Source organism: Colias eurytheme, chromosome 27 (genome assembly GCF_061535395.1).
Source record: "Colias eurytheme isolate Ceu_HAF_F1 chromosome 27, ilColEury1 Martin Lab GWU primary, whole genome shotgun sequence".
In the NCBI taxonomy this organism is placed as follows: Eukaryota; Metazoa; Arthropoda; class Insecta; order Lepidoptera; family Pieridae; genus Colias; species Colias eurytheme.
In genome coordinates this window covers 347,298-361,464 of record NC_143006.1, presented here as the reverse complement: position 1 = coordinate 361,464, position 14,167 = coordinate 347,298, and the positions used below count along the sequence as shown (strand labels likewise).

Genomic DNA, 14,167 nt, shown 5'->3' with positions numbered 1-14,167 from the left:
GGGAACACCGGGAGCGTTAGCAAATTAGTTTGTGTTATTTGTTATGGTTGAAGTTTTGTGTTCTTGTCGTGTGGTGGTGGATAGGTGTTGTAAGTTGATTGAATAATAGAAAGCGGCAAATGAAGAGTGCTTCGTAACATAATGATAAATTTTCTTGCACTAATTTTTTGACAGGTGTAGGGACACACATATGCAATTCGCTGACCGAGCTTTTGTATATGTGTGCGTCCACATTGTTTCCCCGACGCTTTCTACATTTTATTAGAATTATAAGTTAGTAGTGCTTAACGGCTAGTTCTAACAACACATATATTGTGAAGAGTAATAAAGTGATTAAAGGAAAGACATTATTATTTGGGCAACCTTGGGGTACAGAAGCACTACTCAACATTGGTGACCCCCGACAAAGAACATCAAGAAATTCTAATACAATTAAATATTATTTTGAAGACGAAGATTTATTAGAAGAATTTAAATTTTAAATATGACGATGCCTACATCAAACCTTGGAGCGATGCCGTCGTCGGAAGTTTTCGCCGTTACAGTTTCGTCCCGGATACCAGATTTTTGGGTGGACCAGCCGCGTGTGTGGTTTTATCGTGTGGAAGCAATTTTGGCCCCGCAGAAATTAGGTGACGAAAGCAAATTCGACTTAGTCATATCTAAGTTACCGAAAGACGTAATAGTACAAATCACAGATTTTTTAGAAAAACCGCCGGACACAGACAAATTCCAAAAATTAAAAAATAAACTTTTAACATTATTCGAGGATTCCAAAAACCGTCAAATAGAAAAACTAATTGGAGAGATGGAATTGGGAGACCAGAAACCCTCCCAACTATTGCACCGGATGCGTGACCTGGCCAGGGACAAAATTCCAGATGATACACTTCGAGTTTTGTGGCAGGGTCATCTGCCACCTACAATTAAGGCCGTCCTAGTGGTCGCTGAAACGAAAGACCTTAACAGCCTAGCAGTGATCGCCGATAACGTCGCAGAAGCCACACGTTCCAATCAGGTGGCGGAAGTGAGACACAGGAGTTCCAGTCACGAAGACGTTGAAGTAGCCACCCTTTCAGCGGAATTGGCGAAATAATGAAGTAATGCGATAGTTTTGTTTTTGCGCATTGAAGATGCCTATTTAGCATTTCCTGTTTTTGTACTATATTAGTAAGTTATATCGGATTACATAGGTAATAATATGGTCACTCATTTAACATTTTTATTAAACTTTATTTATGCAAGTATTTAATCACATTCATTTATTAATCAGCTCGCAGTGGGGACAGTTCTATCTTAGCAATTAGTTTATATAATATATATTTTTTTTTTGTAACAACATGGGTAACTACGCAACAAAAGAGAAAACTGGAGGAGTTGCAAACGTGCAAATAGAATCCAGGAGTATAGACGATCACGTCAACACCATGGTCATCGTAACGATCATATTGGCTGTGATCGTTACGGTCATAGTTCTATTGGGCCTGCGTGGTTTTTGCCATCGCCGGATCAGGAGTTGGTTACGCCGCGAGGTGGATAAGGCCAACCAAGGACGAGCGTCCGCGACGCTAGGGCAAGCGACCCAGCCTGCGCCGCCCACTGCGGGATACGCGTAAAATAAGTAATATCGTAACGTAGTTGTAACATAAGGATAAATTCGTGTAGTGAATAGTGAGTGTGTGACCATATCGTAATCTATCTACGTAATCCGATCAATTTTAATTAGGCTAAGCCGTTTAGATGTTATATCTTTTAATGATGTAGAATTAAGAAATATTACGATTTCATATGTGTATTCAGTATTGCATTGTTATCTCATTTGTATTTTACGGTAATTTCTGTGTTTGTCTTTGTATTTTTTGGAGTGTATAATTTTTTTGAAAAAGGGGGGGAATAATGTAGGGACACACATATGCAATTCGCTGACCGAGCTTTTGTATATGTGTGCGTCCACATTGTTTCCCCGACGCTTTCTACATTTTATTAGAATTATAAGTTAGTAGTGCTTAACGGCTAGTTCTAACAACACATATATTGTGAAGAGTAATAAAGTGATTAAAGGAAAGACATTATTATTTGGGCAACCTTGGGGTACAGAAGCACTACTCAACAACAGGTTACAGCAAAAACTGCATAATGAAGAATGTTACTAGGTATGCCAAATCCCTTGAAATTGTGTCTCAGTAAAGCCTGTATGTATACAAATACACTAGTTTTTGTCGTAGTCAAAAATACCAAGTAGTTTTGATTTTATACGCATTCAAAGTTTCGAAAAATATCGAGTCCCGCTAATAGTCACGTGACCGCTTGTGACGTCACGTCACAACGCGCCGCGCGGCCGCGTCCCCGCGCGAAAGCAAAATTACCAATCTTCTATTGGATGATACGTGTAATATTCAAGACCAAATCTAAAAAATAAAATATATATCAAACTAGATGATATGTTCAACGATTCTGTTTAATCAAAAACATAAAATTTTAAAATTTACTCGATAAAAAAAAATCACCAAGTTAGCTCTAATTTTCACACTTTTACGTTTTCTACTTGACATGGTAATACCTACTTATTATGATTTTTTTTTATAAACAATTATATTAAAACATTTGCAAGATATTTGTCAGAGCATTTTGTGTAATTACTTTTAGTTTTGGTTTTATCGGCGATAAACCACTTTTGGCGCTCTTTTTTTCTCGAGATAAACGTTTGGTTTCATCACGTATCATCAAATAGAAGATTGGTAATTTTGCTTTATACGCACCCTAGTATCAAGTCGGCAGCGCTGTAGTAGGTGTTATAGCTTGCGCAGTATTTTGATGGGTTTTCGTCCGCGAATTTCGTTAATAGTCCAATAATAGTAATTATTATTCGTTTAATAAAATAACAGTCATGCCAAAGTTTCATCTTTATTTAATAGTTTCTCAAAATATTCTATACGATTGCGTTTTTGCACTGCTGATCTCTGAGGTTTATCTTCATTTTCCTGTTGACATTTGAATTTGTGTGGAACTATACCCTGTTTTTGTTTAATTCTTCCCCCGACCAACTTATATTTTAGTATAGTTCTCCATATCATTCTCAACTTAAAACAAGAAAAAATCTTACTAGCCATCTACCTATACTTAGCCCATACGAGCAGAGCAGAAGCACAGTCTAGTATAGATTAAAACTTGTATAGAAAACAAAGGATAACGCAAAACAGCTGCAATGTTCTCAAAATACATATTATACATAATAGGTATGTAGCTTACGTCCTTTGCAACTATAAAAAACAACTTATCCGGCGAATTGGTAGTTGTATTTTTACATTTAGGAACAACACATGATTTTCTGGTATTTGGATTGGACATTTTTAAAAGTATTTAATTATAATTTCGACGGCACGGGCGCGCGATCGCTAGCGGACTGAGTGAGCCAGATTGAGCGTGTTGTGGTGTGACGTCACACCATCACCGGGCGTTTACAACTTGTTTTACTTCTAAATCGGAAACTAATTGACGTATCGAAGTAATTTTTTCACTAGTATTATTTATTTTTGACAGAGAATATGGAGTGCTAATAATCAAAATTAGTGAACATTCTCCATTGTAAAAATAATATTAAACGTCCAGTATCGTACACTATACTACATATTCAACATTTTTATCTTAATGCAAATATAACCAAATATATGAAAAATATCCCGATACCCTTTCCCTTGAACGTTTACATACATTGAACACCATGGTTTATTATTTTTAAACCATACACCCTTGTTTGTTGACGCTACGCTAAGTGGCATTGCCCAACTGTCCGGTAATAGAATTCAGTTCCGGTATCGATCTACCGGCACCATTTCAGTCCCCCCCCCCTCCTCTACTTCCCGTGCAACGACTGTAGCGCTGCAGCGCTGTTTGGATTTAATTAGCGTAAACGATGAAATGATGCAGCGGCTGTTAGCGCTACAAGTGCGTGTCCTGTAGGCCTGTAATAGTTTAATGAGGGTTAAATGCACCGTGTGCATTTTATATATACATACGTATGCATGAAGCATCGATGGAACCTAGGGTTGATTTATGTGGTACGCTAAATAGTCGATATGATAAAAATCAGCTTAAAATGACAATTCTCATAGGACATGTTCATATAATAGAGTACAAATTTAAATAGCTTAGAAAGTAAATGTTAAAAATATGTACCTAATGACGTTTCAAAAGTGCTTCTAGAAGAAGTCTAATTGAATAATTGTTAATTTTACAAATAATACCCACAAATTCACAAAGAAAATTACGTAAATAATTTCACTTATCGTGGTTAGTTTTAAATTTTATTGTTTCATGAGTGTTTCTATAAAGTTCGCTCTTGTTGACTTCAAAGCCTCTTGTGGGAAGTTTGTAGCGTCCACAGCATTTGGTGACTATAAGTTTTACATTTTTAGAATAACTACCTATAGCAAGAATGTTACATCTCATATTATTTTTTTCTGTGCTTGCTGTGATATTACTTACCTATTTATATGCTTCAACACTGGTGCAATAAAATCATGTACATTGTAAAATCATTTTTTTTACATTAATATTAATTAATGATGAATTGAATTTTTTTTTGTTAGAAATAGTTACACTTACAGTTTATTAGTTTTTTTTAATGTAATTGCAGTTACACTTTTTTGATCGTAATCGTCCATTATAGTAGTGCTAGTACTTCGTAGTTCGTTTTGTTTTTGTTTTCTTATTAAAATATTTCACACGTTTTCAACAGCCTATTTTTTAGGAATGTCCCATAAAATCTCGTCACATAAACACCCTAAAGCCCGCGTCGCGTCTAGACGCTTCGTACAATAATAATGAGGGTACGCTAAAACGGGTGTCATAAAATCACTAGATATTACTGCGGTAGAGGGTATTTTCATCTTAAGTTCCTTCTTAAATCTTTCGGGAAAAAGGGATCATGTTTGTATAAGTTTTCTTCGGGCTGTTTAGATTGTGTGGCATGCATTATTGCTGCTATTATAGGCTCTGTATACAAAATTCTGGTCATATAAAGTCTTATGTCTCTGTAAGAGTCAAAATTTTTTCGAATTTTTAGTTATACACCCGAAATATTAAACAGGATAAGCTACTCGAACGTTTCAATAAGTTTTTCGTTAATCCTCGTCTCCTAACTTGGCAATCTACCTAATAGCTTTCTATACAAATGACTATAGTTCGACACCTATATCGACTAATATTGTCCACTATCCAAATCCAGCACGTGCCAGAAGTCGCACGAAGGACACAGCTTCCGGGATTCCGATCTCGTCTCTGAACAGATGACACGAGACACGTGCCGCTAACGGCTTTACTCGCGTAATCACTGATAATGACAGTGTGAGCCAGATGTGTGGTACAGAACTACAGAGGTCTTAAGCAGTATTATTTCCAGTTTAGAAAAGTGATGGCGCTAGACGACCTATTTAGCGCTGTCATTTTCTTTTCATTTCATATTCCCAAGCGGGAAATAATTTAGCTTAAAGACATCATGATACAAGGGCAGGACTAGTATATGCTCATACCCGCAAGATAGACGATGAATAATTTGAAATCTTCATGCGATGAAGTGAAATGTGCAGAAGATGTGTAGTAATATTTCATAGGATGATTTTTGTTTCTGGAAATAGGTATATGGGAAATTTGACCATGCGATTTGACCATGATATTTATTTTTATTATTTGTTAAATATAGTCCCTATCCGCCAAATTTGGCTGGATTTAGAATTTTAAGGAGCTTGCTGCAACCCAACCGCGCAAGGGTGGCGATGAGTAACACGACCTTGACCGGTTGGCCCGTGGCCAGCCTGATAACACAATATCGGCTGCATTCCTCGCAATTTGGCCGGGTTATTTCTGTGCCTCGCTTGTAAGTGCAGCGCGCGGAATATCCACGTGTGGAAACTTAAGGAGAAAGTTGTAATTGAAATTAAGTTAATAGAAGAGCAGTATGATAGATGCTCTGTGAACTTTATCATGTTTCATAACACATTTTACTGTAAAGATGCAGTTTCACAAGAAGTTACAAAAAGTATACTGGCGGAAGGAATGAATAAAGAATTATAGTCCTAAAATAGGAATTGTTGGATTTTATTAATGATCAGGATTAACACCAGCTAAGTTCGCCTTATTTATCAATGAAGCTTTGAAATTTATAAATTAATTAGTTGGTTTTTGAGAATCTGATCTCCAATCTAGTAGTTGTACAACTTTTAACCTGAAAGCTCAGCATAACTAAAGAAATAAAGAAATAACTAAGCTCAGATTAGCTATTCCTAACAAAAACGATCCTCTCTCGTCACCCCGTTGTTATACAGCGGTTAACAAAAGCGCCTATCGTAGTTTTGTAGTATCATAGTTTTTTATTATTCGTGTTTTGTGCGGCGAAGTGACGTGCGCCGAGTGGAGACTGGAGCCTCTAGGCTGCCGTAATTCTTTATTTTTAGTGTGTACAATGCAGGGTTTATGTGCTTTTCTATGCTGAGTATGTAGGATGAGATTAGGTGAAAAATATTGTAGGATTTTTTGGAATTGCTGGAAATAATGTTGGGGATACCATGTGCTTAAAATTTAGCCATTTAATATTGTTTTTATCAAAATCTTTAGGTATTTCGCAGTCTTATTTAAAAAAAATTCTGGTAATTAAACACCTATTTATTGGTTTTACACACATGGGGGTGATTCAGATAGCCCTCTAGGTCCTCTACCTCCCAGCTTCTGTTCATCACTACTTTTTGGGACACCCTGTATGTTGATACAATTAATCAAAAGCTATGTGATGTTTTATTAGTTTTTTCTTATTTTGTTCGAAGTTTTTCATTTGAAGCGTACAAAATGAATAAAATGATGAGCAATGCACTCCTTTTTTAAACTTTCCATGCTAAATTTAACTTTTCACCGCTTTTTAGGTCAAATCGTGGCGTTACACTTGTATGTTTATTATTATTGACAAGAGAAAATGCAATAATTATAAATTTTGTGCACGTTTTGTTCACATCTGTATTAATTATTCAGTGAAAAATATATTCCATATGGTTTTACTGCGATAGGTCGTTTTATGTAGTTACAATGAAAAGCCAGGTTTGCTGATTTTCTAAATCTTAATAATATTTCTTTCGTTTCAATTCTAAGAAATGAGATAATAGCAACTCTTCACCTAACATCACATGTCGGATTGAAACAATAAAATAGAATACGCTAGGGCTGCCAATTGCCAAATATAAAAAAATATATATTTATTACTTCATAAGTTATTTAACTGAAAATCAATAGTATTAGTGCCGCTATACGCTTTCTCTTACGTCTTCTTTCCAGATGTAGCAGTAATTCTTTAATACTATAGGATTTTCCTATCGTTGTCAACCCTAGTTTTATTGGCGACGTGCCAAAGGTCTGGCAGTACATTCGCGCAGAACTGCGTACAATAAATAATAATAAATTACGTTTATCGACTCGCGTGTATTGTGTAATCGTTTTTATTTCGCGCTGCATTTGTTTTATTGATTGTAAAAAAATGTGGATGAGTAAATTAAACAGACGCGTGCGAATGGCTTCGTATATATGTTGTTCTTGTGCGTGGCGCCGTCAGACGGTGGTTATTGGTGGATTAGACATTTTGTATGCTATTTTGTTGAATTATACCAAGTTATATTTAAGTAGCGTGAAATAAGGTTGACGGAAAATATAGGATGTGATGTTTTGTTATGAATATTTTCATGTTATATTGATAAATTTGACAACTTCAAGGACTAGTAGTCCAGTCTGTGGGGAAATGTAAAAGCCTCTGCTCTACAAAAGGTGGCGTAGAAAATGTTTTGAAACAATATTGTTTAGGTATGAAAGGTTAATAAAAATCCAAGTTTTCGACCTTGACGGACCCAGGCGCTAGCCGCCATCTTGAATTAAAGGTGCTAAAATTAGGTATATTTTAAATAACTTCTCAATTGTTTACTAAATCACAAAAGTGTCTATGAGGGGTTCAAAGAAGACAAAATTACCTACATTTTTTTCATACATGATTATTCTGTAAGTCTTAAAGGTAAAAAGTTACAAGCGACGGAAATTATAATATTTACAGAAATCATATAATTTTAATTTTGTTTAAAAATTGTGCAGCAATCTTTTTTTATTCTTTTTGATGGCCCGGGCTGGTTAATGGTGGCTTCTTCATTATCGTCGCTGAAATTTTCTGTTTCATTGTCTGTATTTTTAGTTTCCAACCATGAAATTTCGTCGATTAAATTTACTTTTTATTGATAACTTTACGAATCGTTCATATCGGATATCTTCTAAGGATTCCTTATCCATGTCCCCTCCGTAAAAAGTTACTAGAAAGCGTGCTCCAGCGTCTTCGATTTCTTCTGGTCATGATGACGAAATTTCATGGTTGGAAACTAAAAATAAAGACAATGAAACAGAAAATTTCAGCGACGATAATGAAGAAGCCACCATTAACCAGCCCGGGCCATCAAAGAGAATTAAAAAATGATAGCTGTACAATTTTTAAACAAAATTAAAATTATATGATTTCTTTAAATATTATTATTTCCGTCGCTTGTAACTTTTTACCTTTAAGACTTACAGAATAATCATGTATGAAAAAAATGTAGGTAATTTTGTCTTCTTTGAACCTCTCATAGACACTTTTGTGATTTAGTAAACAATTGAGAAGTTATTTAAAATATACCTAATTTTAGCACCTTTAATTCAAGATGGCGGCTAGCGCCTGGGTCCGTCAAGGTCGAAAACTTGGATTTTGATTAACCTTTCATACCTAAACAATATCGTTTCAAAACATTTTCTACGCCACCTTTTGTAGAGCATAAATACCTACAGACTGGATTATAGGTGTACTTTAATAATTTTAATGCCAATAAAATAAGCAATAATATAGTCTTATAATAATGTTCCAAATATGTAAAATATATTTATAGTAGCACGTGTAAAACTATACAAGGTCAATTTCGTCCCAATACCTTTCGCGATATAGTACCTGTACGCACCTGCGAACTTAATTGTCAATCGGCCTGAAAAATCGGCCAGGGCTTTATCAAATCGAGTTGAAACACATTAGATTTAACCCTTTAGACCTTAATCTAGGCTGCCCTAATACGGAGTATAAAAGGTGTACTTTTTTTTGAAGTGAAACTTCTTTAGGTGCGTTTAGAGTAAAATAACAAGGTCGCGTCATGGCAATACCGTCACGTTCTGGAATAAGACGACGATTGAGGTACTTATCATTGAATCTTGCCAAGAACACACGCTCTTTGGTACGGGAGCCATGAACAGATTTTATGACCAAGTTCCTCTCAAGCGGTAATTAGTAAAATGCATCAAAGTATAGTATTATGAAGCCTCGTGAACGTCAGCTGGAGCTCGGTTGGGGGGAAGAGCGGTTGTAGCCTCCCGTATCAGCTGACGGTTTTTCCACCAAGATACAGCCAGCTGACCTATATATTTATCCACAGTTACATATAAGAGAGGAAATCACGGAATAAATTTTTTTCTTTCATGTTCGAGACACCAGCTGACGTATAATACACCATGTTGTAACCAGTTGATTATTTTTTTTCGTTGAGATATTGGGTTAGCTACAATTTGACAAATTTTTAGCTGAGAGGAAATGAATGAATGAATGTATTTTTTTTCCAACGTGCGAGGGAGGCTACAACCGCTCACCCCCCCAACCGAGCGCCAGCTGACGTTCACGAGGCTTTATAATATGTACTATACTCTGAGGCGTCTGACGAATTATCTCTTGAGAGGTAATAATTAACCAAATTTGCACCTGGCTCCCGTACCACTTGTTTTTAGTTTTGAGCAATGCAAAAACATGCATTTTGTGTATTATTGTATGAGAAAATTCTGAAATAATAGTGAATACATTACTCTATAATAACTCTACGTACTCGTAAATACTTTTGAAACGGTCAAACAACATTGCACTTTTTTCATGCATATTATAAAGTAAGTATGTAGTTCATTTCATCTTTCTTTGCTTATGATAGGAATTGTAATGTACGCAGTTTTACTCATATTGTTCAGAAAGTGGAAACAAAATTATTTTCATTTGAAATGTATTGTAATAAGCAAACAATAAAATAATAAAAAAAATGTTGCCGTATAATAAAATTTAATTCAATAAAAATAAAAATATAACCCTTTATATAAGAAATCTCGTTATTTTTAGTGTCTCGTTCGCAGTCAGCTGGTTATAATTTTTGGTAAAATGTCATCAGCCGATCATGTTTTGGGCGACTTGCTCAAATGCTATCGGAGTATATTATGACCTATTTTATGGCCCAGTGGTCAAAGCATTTTTATAGCTCCCACCGACCCAACTTATTTACGATATCGCCCCAGTATTTGCGAATTATAGATAGCATTTAATGGTTATTGGTAGGTAGGTACATATTGTGTCTGTATGTAGTGTGATTTTGATTATGGAGAAATAGACAAATGTTGAATGTGATGCCATGAGTGGACGATGATTTGGACATGTGAACATGTTTTACTATTTACTCAAATAGAGACAGCACCTTCATTGTAACTACTTTGATTAAAAATCTGATAAATCTTGTGCTACAAGGAATGGGAGTATTATTTACCGGAAATACCAATTTTTGTATCAAAATTTGACATCCAGGTTGAACTAAAATTGTCCTCTGCTCCTTCTTTTTTAGTCAATTATTTAGATCCATATTATAAGCAGTTGTGGGATAGGTAAAAAGGCAAAGATACGAATGATTAATATCAAACTATTCAATCGGCAAGTACCACGAACATTCCAGAGCTCGGCGCATTTTTTAACGGTCATAAATGCGAGTTTACGACGGTTATATCACGGGGTGTAATAATAAAACGTTATGGCTCGTTCTGCTCTATAATCACATGTTTTTAGTTGTTACACAAATGTTTGGAATGAGAGATTCGAAGTGGTGGGAATTATACGTGATGTAATGTCTATTTTAATTTCTATTGCTACTATAAATGTGATAGGTTTTAAGGGTGCATGATTTTAAGTCTTTCATGGAATGTAGTTGTTCAGATGTGCATGAATTTTGGCATATTTTCATATTTTGCACAATTTGTATTCAGTTCAATTCAAGCGGAACCGGGGCCAGCGGCTAGTATAGTTTAATCATGACACAGAGCATAGTGCGCGCGCCATTGTAATTATATTATAATCCAGATGAAACGCGGCGGCTAATCTCTTTGATCTCGGACCACGTTGCACTGTCACACACACAAGCATGTGACGTCATGCAAGTGCATGTGTGTGTGTGTGTGTGTGCTGTGGAATTAATTAGGGAAGTTTCTTTACAGTGCGGGCAACGAGATTATTTATGATTAGATTAACAGGATAATATTATAATAATACTATTATGCATATAGAGGAGGGTATTATTAGAATGCTCTAAGCTCAGCACTAAAGAGAACGTTGAAGGCTTCGAGGAATTTCTTTTTGTATTGAAGTTTTTCGTAATTTGTAAGGATAGTAAATATAAATTATGTAAATTAAAATTTCACTATTTCATGTATCTTGCATAACTTTGTATAATAACCAATTGCTTCAATAAAATTTACCACATAGAGACATCATCAATACTTTATTTATCTACCTACTTCATGTCACATCTCTGCAGCGCCTACAGTTTCTAGGTGCCCATACAACGTACAGCTAATCCTCTCTGATTGATATTTGCGCAGAGGGCCCGTGTCGCGTAATTACTGTGATTAAGACGCAGTTTGCATTGCAAATACTGAGGCTGGGTACTTTTGTAGGTGCCATGTAATCGTATGTACAAGTAATCGATGTATTTCGTGGAATAGAACTTGAAAATTTTACTCCGGTAGCTTGTTACTGATTAATTGGATTACTTCTTTAGACATATTCTTAAAATCGAACACTGTTATACGACTATCCATTCTATATTTAACAAGAAGTCATCAGAAACGAAACAATAAATTTTAATAAGTAACCGAATAGTGATGACTCGAAAGAAACCTGTAACGTTGAGTGCCGGTTCGACGTCGAACATTGAAACTCGCATTATTGTACCTAGTGCTAAATTAACGACGAATGAAAGTGCATCGTTCTGTGCTAGCTTGAAGTTAAGTGCCAATTCGACGTCGAGTGCCAGTGTAACGTCAAGTCCCATTGCGACGTCCGGAACTACTGTAAAATCAAGTGCTATATTGACGTCGAGTGCCAATATAACGTCAAGTGCCACATTGACAAGTGCCAGTGTATCGTATGTTAGTGTGAGTGGGGCTTGCGCTATGGCGGTATGAGCTCGCCGGACGGCGCGTGCGGCGTCCGCAGGCGGCGCAGCATCAAGCGGCTCTTGCGCAGCCTCACAGCGGACCGGCTGCATACAGGTGATTTGTGTTTAGGTCAGCTTCCTAATTAAAAATTATCAGCTTCGTCTTTTTTAAGCTTTAATTTGTATAACGTGGGGATTGGGGGCAGCGAAATGATAATTCAGTAAAATATGTATTGGTGATTGTAGACGTTCCGATAAAATACGTTAATCAGCGATACATAGAAGACAGGCAAATTTCGTTAACTTTGTCTGTCGTCTATGTATCGATTCAAGCTTGTGAGGTACAAAATATTTCGCTAAACTAACGCAAAGGAATATTTCCAATAGTCTATTCAAAAAGCCAGCTATGAAGATAGATACAGATTCAGAATCTGCACCACAATTAGCAACACAACTTTATGCCCACGTTTCAACGGAGTGCTGTTTATAAACGTATCTAGCTTTATTCAAACGTAAAGGAATTTATGTATAAACAGTGCAGTAACAATAAACAAGATTGTGTTCGCTGATCGATAGTTACATTCGCAGATGAATGGCGATTTTGGCAATACCATTGTTGTATGAATGGGCGGGATCATTCATAGCTTTACGGTAGAATGTACTGGAATAGCTGTCTTCATCTATACTGATGTATTAAGCTGAAGAGCTTGTTTGGTGGAACGCGCTAATTCCAGTAACTGCTGGTTCGATATGTAAAATGCTTAGTGTTAAATAGCCCCTATATCGAGGAAGGTTATAGGTTATTTATCATCACGTTAATGCGGACAAAACCATGGGATACGCCTAGTCTTGCTAATATTATAAATGCGAAAAATTGGGACGATGTTTGTACTCTTTGACGAGACAAATACTGGACGGATTTGAATGAATTTACAGTACTATAGGTTACTAGCGGTCCGCCCCGGCTTCGCCCGTGGTACATATGAAAAATAGATGTTGGCCGATTCTCAGACTTACCCAATATGCACAGAAAATTTCATGAGAATCGGTCCACCCGTTTCGGAGGAGTATGCAGACTAACATTGTGACACGAGAATCACTATCACTACATAGTATAAAACAAAGTCGCATTCTCTGTCCCTATTTCCCTATGTCCCTTTGTACGCTTAAATCTTTGAAACTACGCAACGGATTTTGATGCGGTTTTTTTTAATAGATAGAGTGATTCAAGAGGAAGGTTTATATGTATAATAACATCCATTAAATAGTGGAGAAGTACTGTTATTTTTGAGGTTTCTATTGTGATGTCGTAAATAATTACATTTTTTCCGCTTACATTGCAAACGCAGGCTGAACCCTACGAGTTTTATCAAAATAATGTACTAAGTATTGTACACATTGAAAAGGTCCACAGAAAAGTCCGCGATGGCATATGTCTATCTCTTATGGATAACCCACAATAACTTTTTTTTGTCATTTACTTTTTACGACAAATAATGGCTAATTTTCGAAGCGATTTTAACCAATACAGCATTAATACTTAACCAATTAAATACCTTAAATACATTGTTCATTTAATATAGATCTATATGGCCCTTTACACCGTATGATTTAAGTGAATATTTTCGAAGATATTACAGATTTAAAAATTGCTGGTTAGGGAGCCAGGTGCAAATTTGGTTAACTATTTCCTCTCAAGAGATAATTCGTCAGACGCATGAGAGTATAGTATTATAAAGCCTCGTGAACGTCAGCTGGCGCTCGGTTGGGGGGGTGAGTGGTTGTAGCCTCCCACGCACATAGGAAAAAACATACATTCATTCATTCATTTCCTCTCAGCTAAAAATTTGTCAAATTGTAGCTAACCCAATATCTCAACGAAAAAAAATAGTCAG

The 14,167-nt window shown here is 36.0% G+C and overlaps 2 protein-coding genes across 2 annotated transcripts in view; both read left to right on the top strand.

Moving 5' to 3' along the window:
- The window catches only part of RhoGEF2 (Rho guanine nucleotide exchange factor 2), a 184,491-nt gene that overhangs the window by 82,641 nt on the left and 87,683 nt on the right, over positions 1-14,167 (top strand). The window lies entirely within an intron of this gene.
- Positions 182-1,096, top strand: LOC149896706 (uncharacterized). The gene has a single exon (XM_090117128.1). The coding sequence runs from the start codon at positions 485-487 to the stop codon at positions 1,094-1,096; it is 612 nt and encodes a 203-aa protein (XP_089973254.1). The 5' UTR covers positions 182-484.